General features: G+C 45.9%; 1 protein-coding gene across 1 annotated transcript in view; it reads right to left on the bottom strand.

The window, feature by feature from the left end:
• The window catches only part of MIPEP (mitochondrial intermediate peptidase), a 108,095-nt gene that overhangs the window by 54,333 nt on the left and 38,831 nt on the right, over nt 1–14,931 (bottom strand). Inside the window, exons 11-14 of the mRNA XM_075919264.1 lie at nt 11,485–11,638; nt 8,237–8,314; nt 6,830–7,034; nt 1,088–1,197 (exon numbers count right to left, since the gene is read on the bottom strand). Coding sequence (XP_075775379.1) covers nt 1,088–1,197; nt 6,830–7,034; nt 8,237–8,314; nt 11,485–11,638 — 547 coding nt within the window. The remainder of the gene's footprint in view (nt 1–1,087; nt 1,198–6,829; nt 7,035–8,236; nt 8,315–11,484; nt 11,639–14,931) is intronic.

Raw genomic sequence — 14,931 nt, 5'->3', positions numbered from 1 at the left:
GGCCTCCATGCGTCAGATCAAACTGTTTGGTGGGCCAGATCCAGCCCATGGAGGCCCTTTTGCTTACCTCTGAGTTAACATGTTTCACAGGGACCCTTCTTGAACTGAGCCAAAGTCTACTCTTTTCATTTACTTCCATGGGTTTTGGATCAGACTGTTTAGAAGGTACTTGTTTTGGCTTGTATTTTCTGGCAAAATCCCAAATGCCTCACGAGTTGACAGCTCTTCGACCATAGAAGTCTGTGGAACTGAAGAGCGTGCTTTTGTTGATACACAGAATATGTACTAAGCTAATATGTAATATTTCCAAATCAATTACTATATTCAGTGTAGGGCTGAAACTGGGGCTAGAGCCACACAGTGGCTGCCTAGCTGCTCCTGGGGTGGGGCCCTGTGACAGGAGACTGCCCCATGTGCTGCAACTGGGGCTGCAGTGCAGCTGCTTCCGGGGCCGGGAGCGCAGTGCTATTAGTACCACAGCCCTGGCTCCCACTCCAGCAGCCGCCACCTGGCCTTGGCCCCAGCTGTTCCCGAGGCGGGGCTGCATGGCTAGCAGCTGCTGGAGGTGGGGCCAGGGCTGGAACACTCTAGAGGGAATTTAGGACAGCAGCTGTCAGACTCCAGGTGCCCAGCACTGAAAAGCAGCAGCACAGAAGTAAGGGTGAAATGGGTATGGTATTGCCACACTTATTTTTGCACGGCTACTGACAGGGTGCTGCCTCCAGAACTGGCAACATTACATCCACTGCTCTCCAGTTGCCCAGTTTTAAAGGCAGAGCAGAATTAAGGGTGGCAATACTCTCTTAAGACTCTCTTAAAAGAACCTTGTGATCTCCTTGCAACTCCCTTTTGGGTCAGGACCCCCAATTTGGGAAACACTGGTCTCCCCCATGAAATAGGTATACTATAGGATAAAAATACACAGAAGGCCAGATTTCACAGGAGAACACCAGATTTCATGGTCCATGACGTGTTTTGCATATGGCTGTGAATATGGTAAGGCCCTAGATATAAACTAAAAAAAACAATTCTCTCATTTAATAAATTTGATTATATTTTAAGTAGTCTGAATGTTGATTTTTCCTACCTGGCCAGTCTGATAATGTCTTGCAAACTGATTAACCACTCGATAGTCACTTGCAAAATATTCCATCAGAATAGAGGGAACTTCAGCAAAGTCAGTGGGACATCTGGTCCCTAGGGGAGGAAAAAAATTAAGAATATGAGTACACTGCTATTTACATTAGAACATATTCTGTTTTTCCACGAGCTTGTTAGCATTTAGTTCAGACTGTGATCTGTAATAGTCCTTCATTCCTTAAGTCAGCATTTTATTTCTATACCATTACTGCACGTATTGGCAGAAAAACTTCATTCTTCTTCTTCTACAAATTTTACTATAAATCACAAAGTAAAAAATATTTGAACAGCTGGGTAAGACACTTTATAAAGCTGTGGACCACACCTTGCTAAACTAAACCAAGCTACAGCCAATCTGGCCCTACATAAAACACAAAATCTTCTTAATTGTCCTAAACCTAAATCCGGTCACAATGTAAATCAAACTCTGCATTAATTCCACTCACTAGCATAGTTCGTATCTCTCGTCTGTTTGCTGAGCTCATAGGTCTGTTTTATATTAGCCTGTCTTCAGGTGAAAGCATTTTTGCAGGTTCAAAACATGTTCTAAATAAATTTGAGGAAGTGAATATTTTGCAATCACCCAATGGCATTTTAAAAAGCAAAATTCTTCTTTCCTCTCCCTCTTCCCCAAACACCTTTACTTTTGTTCTGTTAGATGGGGCCAAACGGTGGAAAAGCCTCCTCTTTCGGAGGAGCCCTTATTCCTCGTAGAACAAGGTATACAGGGCTCCCTGAAAGAGTGCGTTTGCTCTTCTGCAAAAAAAGTGGAAGAACAAACACGTTCCCTGGATGCAGCGGAGTTTTTCCATGAAACCTCTGGTATCCTAAGCTCTCTCATTCCCTGAAGAAAAAACCTCTTTAAGCAAAAATCACTTCCAACCTCAAACTTCGCTGCATGTGTATTGGAGCACGTCTACACTGCACTAACACACTGCACAGCTGAGTCTCAAGGTCCAAGTCAGCTCATGAGGCTTGGTCTGCAGAGCTAAAAGTTTCAGTGCAGATATTCTGGCTCAGGCTGGAGCTTAGGCTCTGAAATGTGACTAGAGAAGGAGGTCTCAGAATCTGGGATTCAGATCAAATGGGAACATCTATACTCCAACCTTTAGCACCACAAGCTCAAGTCAGCTGACGTGGCCATGTAAAAGAACTTTCCAAAGTGTTTACAAATACTAAATGTAGCATATGATGTGCCAACCAGCTTGGACAAAAGCAGGACTCTGACCTGCTTGCCAAAGATGAGAGCAAGGCCATACAGCCTGGCAACTGCCATTCAATACACTGGTGCTGATTTCCACACTTTGAAAAGGACTGAGAATGAAAAAAGGAACTTTTTTCTTCCTGTGCACTACACCCTTTTATGTATGTCTGGTGATGTGTGACTTGGTAGGCAGTGTATTCATTCATATTCATTTACTTGTGAAAAAGAGGACTCACTAAATTCCATATTGATAAATCATCAGTTTGTTTTATTTACCAACTAACAAGACGTACAGACTAGCTTTGGAATTTCAATATTACAATTGCATTCTTTTTTAAAATGCCCTCTAAATGCTAATTTTTCCACAGTAAGTTTCTTAAATCATTTACAGCCCAGGATCATCATACTTTTATGTAGGTGCAAGCTAAGCTCTAGTTACTTTCAATCAAACCATTATTCTATTGCTGTTAAAGTAGGGCAGTTGATTAATTGCAGCTGACTCACAAGAATAACTACAAAATATTAATCATGATTAAAAATAATCACAATTAATCATAGTTTTCATCAGACTGTTAGACAGAATACCAAATGACATTAAATATTTGAATGTTTTTCCACATTTTCACATTCTTCCTCTCCCCTGCCCACACACATACAGAGATTTCAATTACAACGCAAAACGTACAGTGTTTACTTCTTATTGCAAATATTTGCACTGTAAAAATTATAAAAAAAGAAATTGTATTTTTCAATTCACCTCATGCAAGTACTGTAGTGCAATCTCTTCATCATGAAGTGCAATATACAAATCCAGATTTGTTTTGTTAGATAACTGCACTAAAAAACAAAACAATGTGAAACTTTAGCTCCTACAAAGTTCACTCAACCCTAATTCTTGTTCAGCCAATCACTTAGACAAACAAGTTTGTTTATATTAAAGGAAATCATGCTGCATGCTTCATATTCACAATGTTACCTGAAAGTGAGACCAGACATTAGCATGGCACTTTTGTTGCCAGCATTGCAAGGTATTGACGTGCAAGATGTGCTAAACATTCTCATGCCCTTTCATGCTTAAGCCACCATTCCAGAGGACATGCTTCCATGCTGATGACAATTGTTAAAAAAACAATGCATTAATTAAATTTGAGACAACTCCTCAGAGAACTGTATGTCTCCTGTTCTGTTTTACCCACATTCTGTCATATATTTCATGTTATAACAGTCTGGAATGATCACCCAGCACAAGAATACTTTCACTGTAGATTTGACAAAAACACAAAGAAAGTATCAAAGTCAGATTTCTAAAGATAGCTACAGCACTTGACCAAAGGCTTAAGAATCTGACATGCCATCCAAAAGCTGAGAGGGATGAGGTATCAAATATGTTTTCAGAAGTCTGAAAGAGCAACACTCTGATGAACCCAAACCACCAAAGAAGAAAAATCAACCTTCTGCTGGTGGGAGCTGACTCAGATGATGAAAATGAATACGTGTCGATCCATGCGGCTTTGGATCATTATCGAGCAGAACCCATCATCAGCATGATCAAATGATCACTGGAATGGTGGTTGAAGCATGAAAGGACATGAATCCTTAGTGCATTTGGCACATACATTTGTTGGAATAAAACATGAACACGTGTTCTCATTTAAATTGCAACCTGAAAGTAAGAATGGGCAGCATTATCTTCTACAAATGTAAACCAACTTGTTTTCGAACAACTGGCTGAAGAAGAAGTAGGACTGAATGGAACTGTAGGCTCTAAAACTTTATATGATTTTATTTTTAAAGCAATTTTTTTGTACATATTATACATTTGTAAGTTCAACTTTCACAATAAACAATTTGCACAACAGTACTTGTATTAGGTGAATTGAAAAAACTATTTGTTTTTTTTATAGTGCACATTATTTTAATTAAAATAGATATAAAGTACGCATTATATACTTGTATTCTGTAACTGAAATCAATATTTGAAAATGTACAAAACATCCCAAAATAATTAAACATATTGCATTTGATTATTGTTTAAAACATGATTAACTGCCTGACTAATCACAATTTAGACAGCCCTCCTATGAAGAGAACTGGTGGAGAGGGGAGCTTACAGGGCATCGGGCAACACCACTAGAAACGATTATGGGGACATCAAGAAAGAGTTTGATACCCTTTCCTGCTAGGGAATCCAGCAATTTCACTTTTTATATTTGGGAATCTGAAAATCAAGCTAATATTGGAAGGCTGGAGAGATTCTCACAGGATTGAAGAGAGTGGTAAACAGACTTACAAACTGGTATGAAAAAGGAAAAAGAAAATGTGAGGCCAAGGATTACTCTAAATGTCTGTCCTTCAGAGCAGCATTGAAGGTTTGAATTAAGTGATAGCCGAATCGGAAACACAGAAAGAGGAAAAGCTTCTTTCATCCCGTTCATAGTTAAGGGGAGAGTAAACAGATCCAACAGCTGTATTTCTTCATCACCGTTTTCAAAGGGTACACATTATGACAATCCCCCCTCTGGGCAAAAGCTGCATACATGTCTCTTTGAAGTCAATGCCACTCTATGCTTTAATCACTGGGGTCTCTAGAGCAATGATTTTCAAACTATGGATTATGACCTAGTACTGGGTTGTGAAATGTCAGGCACTGGGTCACCTTGCTGCAGGGTGACCAGCAGGAGTGCTAAGACAGGCTTCCGGCCTGTCCTGGCACTGCAGACCACACTGTGCCTCAGAAGCAGCCATCAGCAGGTCCAGCTCCTAGGCAGGGGGACCACAGGGCTCTGCACGCTGCTCGTCTTGAGCACCTGCTCTGCACTTCCATTGGCTGGTTCCTGAGCAATAGCAGCTGGGGGGGGAGGGGTGGCATGGCACACCTTGGAGATGGACCTGCTACTGGTTGCTTCTGGGGTATAGGGCAGTTCATGGTGCCAAGAGAAGCAGGAAGCCTGCCTTAGCACTTCTGCTGAACAGGAGCTGCTGGAGGTATGCCTGTGCCCCAATCCCTTCCCCAACCCTGAGAACCTCCCCAAGCTCAGAACCCCTTCAGCACTCCAAACTAAGGATGTTAAGGACTAGTCAACTATCCGATAAGTATTTGCTTATTGGATAGTCAGTTGACTAGTCGACCTCTGTCTCCCTCACCCCCCGCTTGCTGCCTCTATCTGATAGAGGCAGCAAAAGGAGGGAGAGAAGGGGTACTTCAAAGCAGCAGCACTGTACAACGCTGCTCCTTTATATGACACCTTGGCGTTTCAAAGGGGTACTGCTGCACAGTGGAGCCTGGGATCAGCTTTGCGGCAGCTGCCCCTTTGAAATGCCGCTGTGGAGCCCAGGGGCAGCTGGGGAGTCCCCAGCTGATGGTGGGCTCTGTGCAGCATTTCAGTGGAACCCAGGATCAGTTGAGGAGTCCTCCGCTGACCCCGGGCTCTTGTACATTTCAAAGCAGGAGTGCCTGCCCAACTGGCATTCCAACTGGAGAGCAAGCAAGCCCCTGACTCCACACCATGATGGGAATGTTCGGTGGGTGGAAAGAGCAAACACCCAACTCCACTACGCCCCTGCCTCAGCCAAGCTTCATAAATTATAATCATCATTGATTAGTAAAGTATTAAATTATTGGTTTAAAAATATTTAAAACATACACTGTATATGTATATAATGTCTTTTGTATAAAATATTCCCTGGAACCTAAAATCCCCCCTCCCCATTTACACTGATTCTTACAGGGAAATTAGATTTGCAACACTTTCACTTAAAGGCATTTTTCAGGAACACAACTAAAATGTTAAATGAGGAGTTACTGTGCTTTTCCTATGTGCTAACAGAGTCAAGACAGTAAACTGATGAAGAGAGATCATAAAGTGAATCAACATGTGGAGGGTTAATTACATAACTGAAGTTTCCATAGGTTTGACGCTGAAACCTGAACTATGATATGGAAATCCATAATACCCTAATAAAATTAAAAAGATTATACACTATATTAGACGATTAATACATAAACCTTGCAGATGGACATTGCCCACAGCTTCACCCAACTTTAAAATAGGGATGGGAATGGGTAAGTTGGCCATCTCACGCAAGAGGGGAGGAAAAGGATAGAAATGGCAGTGGGGGAGGGGAAGGCTGCTGGCTCCCAGCCCACATAGGCTCACATGCTGGGAGGTGGCAGCCTATTGGGGGGTAGAAAGCAGCCCCTGCCTGCAGCACAGGGCCCCCCCCCCCATTTAATCATTTAACTCATTAAACTTAACATTTAACTGGTTAACTAATTAAATGGGATTTTACATATCTACTTAAAAATTCAGTTTGAAGAACTAAATTCAACAAACTTAAACTAAACTAAACTACTGAGCTACCAGTTTATCAGGATCAAGACAACACTTGAAAAAAAAAATTCCCCCTACTTCAAGAAATTAACAAGTTTGAATTAGTAATTCAAACATTTAACAACAACAAATATCACTATTCTTTATGTTTTACCAGTGACGTGTTGATACCGAGTTCGGCCCAGCATAGAATGCATAGCATGTCCCATTTCATGGAATAGATTCTCCATCATGCCAGGTGTTAGTAATGTAGGTGCACTCCTAGATGAAGGGGGCAGACTCAGCATAAGAACAACAACAGGGAGCTGGTATTCTCCATTTTCCCTTAACCTGCCTCCACGAATTGTAAAGTGACAGTCCTTTGAAGATAAAATAACCAGTTAGAAAAAGCCATGCTATATAGATAGTGTCATCATATTTATGGTTTTAAATAAACATCTTAACATTAATAGTCTTATTTTGCTCAGTTACACCAATGCAATCCCATTAATTTAAATAGAGTTGCTTCAATGTAATATAGCAGAATTTGAGCCAAACTTCATTATACTTTCCCTTCTGCTTATTTTTGACTGGAGATTATAGTCATGTAAAAAGATTTTATTTCTTACAGATAAAAAAGTTATAACAGATTTAACAAAATTTTACTATGTAAAAGCTTCATGTTTAAATTTAAACCATCTAAAGTGTAAATATCCAAAAGACTGAAATTTTAATCTTCCCCAAAAAGATTTATTGGCACACAGCAGAACTTTACTGACCTATATATACTTCCTAGCATATATGGTCTCTCCCCATTTGGCAGAGTTTTAAAAGCAAGCTTTCCAAGACATCATTCTTTTATAAAATATATTACAAAATATTACTAGTATATTATGTTAGCAAAAAATCAAGACAACTACACTTGACAAAATAAATAATAATGCTGTTTCATGATGTGCATGTTTGCTTATTCACAAATTTAGTCATTTGCAAAATATTTCTCAGTCATTAATGCTAATTAATGAGGTTCTGTTGTATTTTGTTTTATAGTTTATATTCTTGCACCAGAGTGGAAGTTATTATACTAAAAAATTGTAGACAGCTTCACCTATTTAATGTGAGGTTTGGGAAGTGATCCAACTGATATTCTGGACTTTTGCCTTGGTACAGAGGGTATTTGATTTCAGATATTGCTTGTTGATGAGCAGCAAGTAGATAATAGGAAAGCACTAACTCTTAAAACATTGCTTATTTTAGGGTTTTCATTTTAGCTCTCAGTGTAGAGCATTCAACCTATTTCCTATTTATCAAAAGGCAGTTACTGACAAATACAACGTTTAAAGGAAGTTGAACAATCAGTGCAATTTTGCATTCTTTGTAATTAAGTATTCCCAGAATCTAAATAAATTATGGATTTTCAATAATTATATTAGGTCTTGCAAGTGATCTTGTTATGTGTGAATGTGATTGGTAAATTTAAGTCCAAATGTAGGATGCTATACTGACATTAAGAGTAAATGGCCCTAATACTGTAGTCCTTTATCAAGCAAAACAACCAGTCTAGTCAGCCCATAGTTGTTACCTGATGTGGTTTGCCTGCTCGTTGGAAGAAGTCACAGTATATATATCCCAGCAAACCTTCGTTTTCATGCACAACTGCCTGAAAAAGGAAAGTAATTTCAGTCCTGCTAATCTAGGTAAATAGTGAAAGTGCCACACTCAGACGTATTAAATAGATAAGGTTTATACAGGCAGTCCCCGACTTACGCGGATCCGACTTATGTCGGATCCGCACTTACGAACGGGGCTTTCTCGCCCCGGAAGTCGGGGCGAGAAAGCCCCGTTCGTAAGCTGCTCCGGTGCCCCTGGTCTGCTGGAGACCGTCTCCAGCAGACCAGGGGCACCGGGCGGGTTCCCGCGCTTCTGAGGCTTTGCCAGAGCAAAGCCTCAGAGGCGCGGGGAACCGCCGCTGCTGCCGCTTCAATCTGGGTGCCTGTGGTCTGCTGGGGACCGTCCCCAGCAGACCACAGGCTCCCGGACTGAAGCCGCAGCCGCGGGGGGGGGTCCCGCGCCTCTGAGGCTTTGCTCTGCCTCAGAGGCGCGGGAACCCCCCGCGGCTGCGGCTTCAGTCCGGGAGCCTGTGGTCTGCTGGGGACGGTCCCCAGCAGACCACAGGCACCCAGATTGAAGCGGCAGCAGCGGCGGTTCCCCGCGCCTCTGAGGCTTTGCTCTGGCAAAGCCTCAGAGGCGCGGGAACCCCCCGCGGCTGCGGCTTCAGTCCGGGAGCCTGTGGTCTGCTGGGGACGGTCCCCAGCAGACCACAGGCACCCAGATTGAAGCGGCAGCAGCGGCGGTTCCCCGCGCCTCTGAGGCTTTGCTCTGGCAAAGCCTCAGAGGCGCGGGACCCCCCCGCGGCTGCGGCTTCAGTCCGGGAGCCTGTGGTCTGCTGGGGACGGTCCCCAGCAGACCACAGGCACCCAGATTGAAGCGGCAGCAGCGGCGGTTCCCCGCGCCTCTGAGGCTTTGCTCTGGCAAAGCCTCAGAGGCGCGGGAACCCCCCGCGGCTGCGGCTTCAGTCCGGGAGCCTGTGGTCTGCTGGGGACGGTCCCCAGCAGACCACAGGCACCCAGATTGAAGCGGCAGCAGCGGCGGTTCCCCGCGCCTCTGAGGCTTTGCTCTGGCAAAGCCTCAGAGGCGCGGGACCCCCCCGCGGCTGCGGCTTCAGTCCGGGAGCCTGTGGTCTGCTGGGGACGGTCCCCAGCAGACCACAGGCACCCAGATTGAAGCGGCAGCAGCGGCGGTTCCCCGCGCCTCTGAGGCTTTGCTCTGGCAAAGCCTCAGAGGCGCGGGAACCCCCCGCGGCTGCGGCTTCAGTCCGGGAGCCTGTGGTCTGCTGGGGACGGTCCCCAGCAGACCACAGGCACCCAGATTGAAGCGGCAGCAGCGGCGGTTCCCCGCGCCTCTGAGGCTTTGCTCTGGCAAAGCCTCAGAGGCGCGGGACCCCCCCGCGGCTGCGGCTTCAGTCCGGGAGCCTGTGGTCTGCTGGGGACGGTCCCCAGCAGACCACAGGCACCCAGATTGAAGCCGCAGCCGCGGCGGGGTCCCTCCCTCTGAGGCTTTGCCAGAGCAAAGCCTCAGAGGCTCTGCTCCCCGTGTCCCTGGTCTGCTGGGGAGGGGGGGGGCGCAGCTAGTGTGCTCCCCCCCCCGCAGCAGACCAGGCTTTTCTTTTGGACTCTGGGGCAGAGCAGCTGGGGCACTGTCGATTGGTCCTGCAGCGCCCGCTCTGGGCACTACTGGACCAACCCAGCAGCACCCCAGCTGCTCTGCCCCAGGCGTCCCCAAGTCAGCTTCTGCTGAAACTGACCAGCGCTGACTACAGGAAGCCCCAGGCAGAGTTGCTCTGCCCCGGGCTTCCTGGAATCAGCTGCTGATCAGTTTCAGCAGCAGCTGACTTGGGGACGCTTGGGGTTCTTAAGTTGATTCTGTATGTAAGTCAGAACTGGCGGTCAGTTTCAGCAGTGTCTGAATCTGGACGCCAGTTCCGACTTACATACAGATTCAACTTAAGAACAAACCTACAGTCCCTATCTTGTACGTAACCCGGGGACTGCCTGTATTGCAAATATTGTGCAGCACATTATAATTTTACATAAGCAATAATATAGGGATAATTTATTCTGCTGCCACTGAAATGTTTATGCACAAATATTTCAAAGTTTGTCCTTCAAAAACTGTAGAAACTGGTGCAAACTGATTACTCTCACACACCAGAATAAAAATAACTACTACATCTTTTACTATCAGATGGCAAATTAACTACTCCAGGGCCGCAGAACAGAAGTTGATTTGCCAAGGAGAAAGACGAGAGGGTAGCCAGAACTGGCAGACTGACCACTGAGGCTTAGCAGCAGCAGCCCTCACTAGAGGCTGGGCTTGGGGAAGTAGAACAGAGGGAGAGGAGGAGGAAGCCCACTAGAGAACAGAGGGAGGAAGGACAAAAGAATAGAGAAAAATGACAGAGAGACAGGAGTCCTCATTTGCTACTTCCATCTTACAGAACAAGCCAGAAATAGGAATGAGTTAAATATGACATGCAGAATAGGAAAGAAGGGATAGTAGAATATTTGCACAGTAAGAATGCACTTTTGTAGTATTGCATGAATTAACAACCATGCATATTATTTCAGGTTTAATTCAGAAAATACATGTGAAAGGTAAAATAATTCTATGTATCTCTTTACAGAGAGACCCAGCCATTCTGACTCTAGCATCTGTCACCTGGGAAGAGATTTTTTCCAGACGTTTAGGTGCTGATAACTGCAGGTAGGAACTTCACAAGTGACTAGGCACCAAACTACCAATGTCTTCAGATGGAGTTAGCTACCCTATACAATTTTGAAAATCCCAATAGTTGCCCATTTATGTCCTTTGACACAAATACCTTTGAAAATCAGTTCTCTGTCTCTTACGACATGTCTACACAGAAGGGCTAAGGCTGAAATAGGCAATGCAACTTAAGGTACGTCAATTGCGTACCTTAAGTCGAAATAGTTTATTTCGGCTTTTGGCGCTATCTACACAGCAGGAAGAAGGAATAAGAAATCCTCCAGCTCGACATTATTTTGACATTATGTCAAAATAACTGCTTGTAGCATAGATGTGGACTATGTTATCTCAGAATAACATCAGTTATTCTGAAATAACGCTGCTATGTAGACATAGCCTGAATGTGCTATTGCTACACTGGTGTGTAGACGTACCCCTAGACATCATGTGAGCAGTTCTACTATATTCATGTGTTTTAAGATGGTTAGGAATTAGAATTCTCACCAGTTTGCGAACATCTTCACACCAGAGCTCTCCCCTCTCAGTTTGCTCTGCATAGAGGGAGATTCCAAGCAGCTGATTGAACAAGAAATTCAGACCTTCCATACATGCCCCAAGAGAGAAAAATGGACAATACAAACTGGGCTCAATGTTATACCTAAGAAAAACAAACAAAAAAAAAGGATCAAATTATTTGTTGATTTTAGTAATCTGAGGTGTAAAATATGGCTTTGATTTATTCATCATAGGCATCGTATGATGTTCATCTACTGTAGCCCAGCATTCCAGAATTACAAATGAATTAAACCTCGTAACACCCTTGTTATAAAGAACCTAATTTTTAAATTGAGAAAGTGAAGCAGAGGTTTAAATTGGGAAAGTGAAGCAGACACAATGTTTCAAACATGTCCACTACTTTAACTCTTTAATGTTGAGTACCCAACTTTACGCATGAAGGACATGCTTTTCACAGGTCCTGAGCACACATAGTTCCAACTATAAAGTGTAAGCAACAGCAGTGATCTTGTGGTTGGCATCTGCTACAGGCTACTGAATCAGGTGGATGAGGTAGATGAGGCTTTCTTCGGACAACTGAGAGAAGTTTCCAGATCGCAGGCCCTGGTTCTCATGGGGGACTTTAATCACCCGACATCTGTTGGGAAACCAATACGGCAGAACACAGACAATCCAGGACGTTTTTGGAGAATGTTGGGGATAAAAGAACGGTTACTTACCTGTAACTGTTGTTCTTCGAGATGTGTTGCTCATGTCCATTTGAAGTAGGTGTGCGCACCACATGCGCCGCGTCTTCCGGAGCGTTTTCCCTAGCGGTACCCGTAGCGCCGGCAGGGTGTCCCCTGGAGTGGCGCCGCCATGGCGGGGCATAAGTACCCCTGCCGGCGCTGCCCCACCTCAGTTCCTTCTTGCTGGACACTCCGATGAAGGGGAGGTAGGGTGGGAGTCGAATGGACATGAGCAACATATCTCGAAGAACAACAGTTACAGGTAAGTAACCGTTCTTTTCTTCGAGTGGTTGCTCATGTCCATTCGAAGTAGGTGACTACCAAGCTAACCCCACAGAGGAGGGGTTGGAGCAGTCATACCACCAGAGTCATGAAGAAAGGTGAACAATAAACGGATTTATTTGAACAATGCAACACTGACAAGGCACCAATTAAGAACAAAGATAACCGGATATATATTTACATCACAGATTCAAGGACTGCAGAGCCCACCCTTGCATCCTCCCTGGCCTGCTGAGGTAGCGCACAGTGTGTTGCAAACATGTGAAGGGAAGACCAGGTGGCTGCCCTGCAAATTTCTGTGATTGGTACCTGGGCACCAAAGGCTACCGAGGACGCCTGCGCCCTGGTAGAGTGTGCCTTTACCCTGGGTGGGGTTTTACCAGCCAGTTGATAACGTTCCGTGATGCACTGCACCACCCATCGTGATAGTCTTTGTGTGGAAATAGGCGACCCTTTCACCCTGTCCCCAAATGCAATAAACAATTGCTGTGATTTATGGAACGGCTTGGTCCTATCAATGTAGAACGCCAGCGCCCGCTTGGCGTCCAGGGAGTGCAGGACCTGCTCCTTAGAGGAGGCGTCAGGTTTGGGGGAAAAAAACGGGAGGTAAATCTCCTGGGACAGGTGAAAAGGTGAAAGCACCTTTGGGAGGAAGGCTGGATGAGGCCTTAACCTTACATTGTTATGGGAAAAAACAAGGTAGGGTGGGTCTACAGTTAGCGCCCTTAGTTCCGACACCCTTCGAGCCAATGTAATGGCCACGATGAAAGCAACCTTCAATGAAAGGTGCTGCAGGGAACACATGGCCAGCGGTAGCATAAGCCTGTAGAGGACCACGTTAAGGTCCCAGGCGGGAAGCGGGGCCCTCACCGAGGGGTACAGTTTTTCCAGGCCAGTAAGAAACCTTTTAACCACCGGGTTAGAAAAAAAGGGAAACTCCTGCCATACCAATGTGGAAGGCGGAGAGAGATGCCACATGGACTTTGATAGAAGAAAAAGATAGGCCACTGGACTGAAGCTGGAAAAGGTAGTCAAGAATAGTTGGAATAGGAGCCGAGGACGGGTGTACTCCTCTCTGGGACGCCCAAGACGAGAAGCGCCACCACTTGGCAGCATACGACCGTCTACTAGAGGGTTTCCTGCTACTGAGGAGAACCATCTGAACCTCTTGGGAACATTCCCTTTCAGGTTGGTCCAACCACGGATAAACCATGCCGTTAGGTGGAGAGATCGGAGATCCGGGTGAACCATGATCCCTTTGCCCCAGGGTTGAGTTAACAGATCCCGGACTAGCGGGAGTGCTATTGGGTCCTGGACAAGCATGTCTACTAGGATGGGGAACCAGAACTGTCTGGGCCACATGGGGGCTATGAGAATGATCGAGGACCGAAAGGTCCTCGCCCTGGTCAATACCCTGGAAATTAGGGGAAACGGGGGAAAGGTATAGAGGTTGCCCTCTGGCCACACGGTCGTCAGGGCATCCCCCAGGGAATATTTCCCCAGCCCCAGCAGGGAACAGTAGTTCCTGCACTTGGCATTGCTTGCCGAGGCGAACAGGTCTAGGTGGGGATAACCCCACCTGCGGAAAACCTGGCGGAGAGCCGAGTCCTTGAGGGTCCACTTGTGGGCTCCAAAGGACCTGCTCAGCGTGTTCGCTAACAGGTTTTTGCACCCCGGGAGGTACTCCGCTTGAGGTGTGATTCCGTGCTTGATGCACAGGTGCCAAAGCCGCAGGGCCTCTTTGCAGAGGGGAGGTGATTGCGCCCCACCCTGCTTGTTGAGGTAAAAAACCGCCGCTGTGTTTCCATACGAACCAGGATGGAGCGGTGGGTGAGCCTTGGCAGGAAGGCTTCGCAGGCTCTCCTCACCGCCCGCAATTCCCAGACGTTTATGTGCAGGGCTCGCTCGGAGAGGGACCAAAGGCCTTGAGTCCTGTGCTGCCCCAGGTGTGCTCCCCAGCCCAGGTCGGACGCATCGGTGACCAGCGTCAGGGAGGGGGGAGGAGCATTGAAAGGAACCTCGCTGCATACCACAGTTTCCTGGGTCCACCATAGGAGGGAGTCCAGAATTTCTGTGGGCACCATAATTATTGAGTCCCAAAGACCCCTGGACTGGCTGAAGGCCCTCGCCAACCACGCCTGCAGGGGTCTCATCCTCAATCTGGCATGGCGGACCGTGTACTTACACGCCGCCATATGGCCCAGGAGCCTGGAGCAGACCCGAGAGGTCGTGATAGGGTTAACCCCGAGATCAGCTCCACTATGGAGAGGAACCTGCTCTTGGGCAGGAACGCCCTTGCCACCCTCGAATCGAGGAGGGCTCCCACGAATTCTATCTGTTGGGAGGGAGTCAGGGATGACTTCTCGACATTTATCATGAGTCCCAACCTTAGGAAGAGGGCTCTTGTGAGTGCCACGTGAGCTTC

Source organism: Pelodiscus sinensis, chromosome 1, assembly GCF_049634645.1.
Source record: "Pelodiscus sinensis isolate JC-2024 chromosome 1, ASM4963464v1, whole genome shotgun sequence".
In the NCBI taxonomy this organism is placed as follows: domain Eukaryota; kingdom Metazoa; phylum Chordata; order Testudines; family Trionychidae; genus Pelodiscus; species Pelodiscus sinensis.
This window is presented reverse-complemented; position numbering and strand designations above follow the sequence as displayed.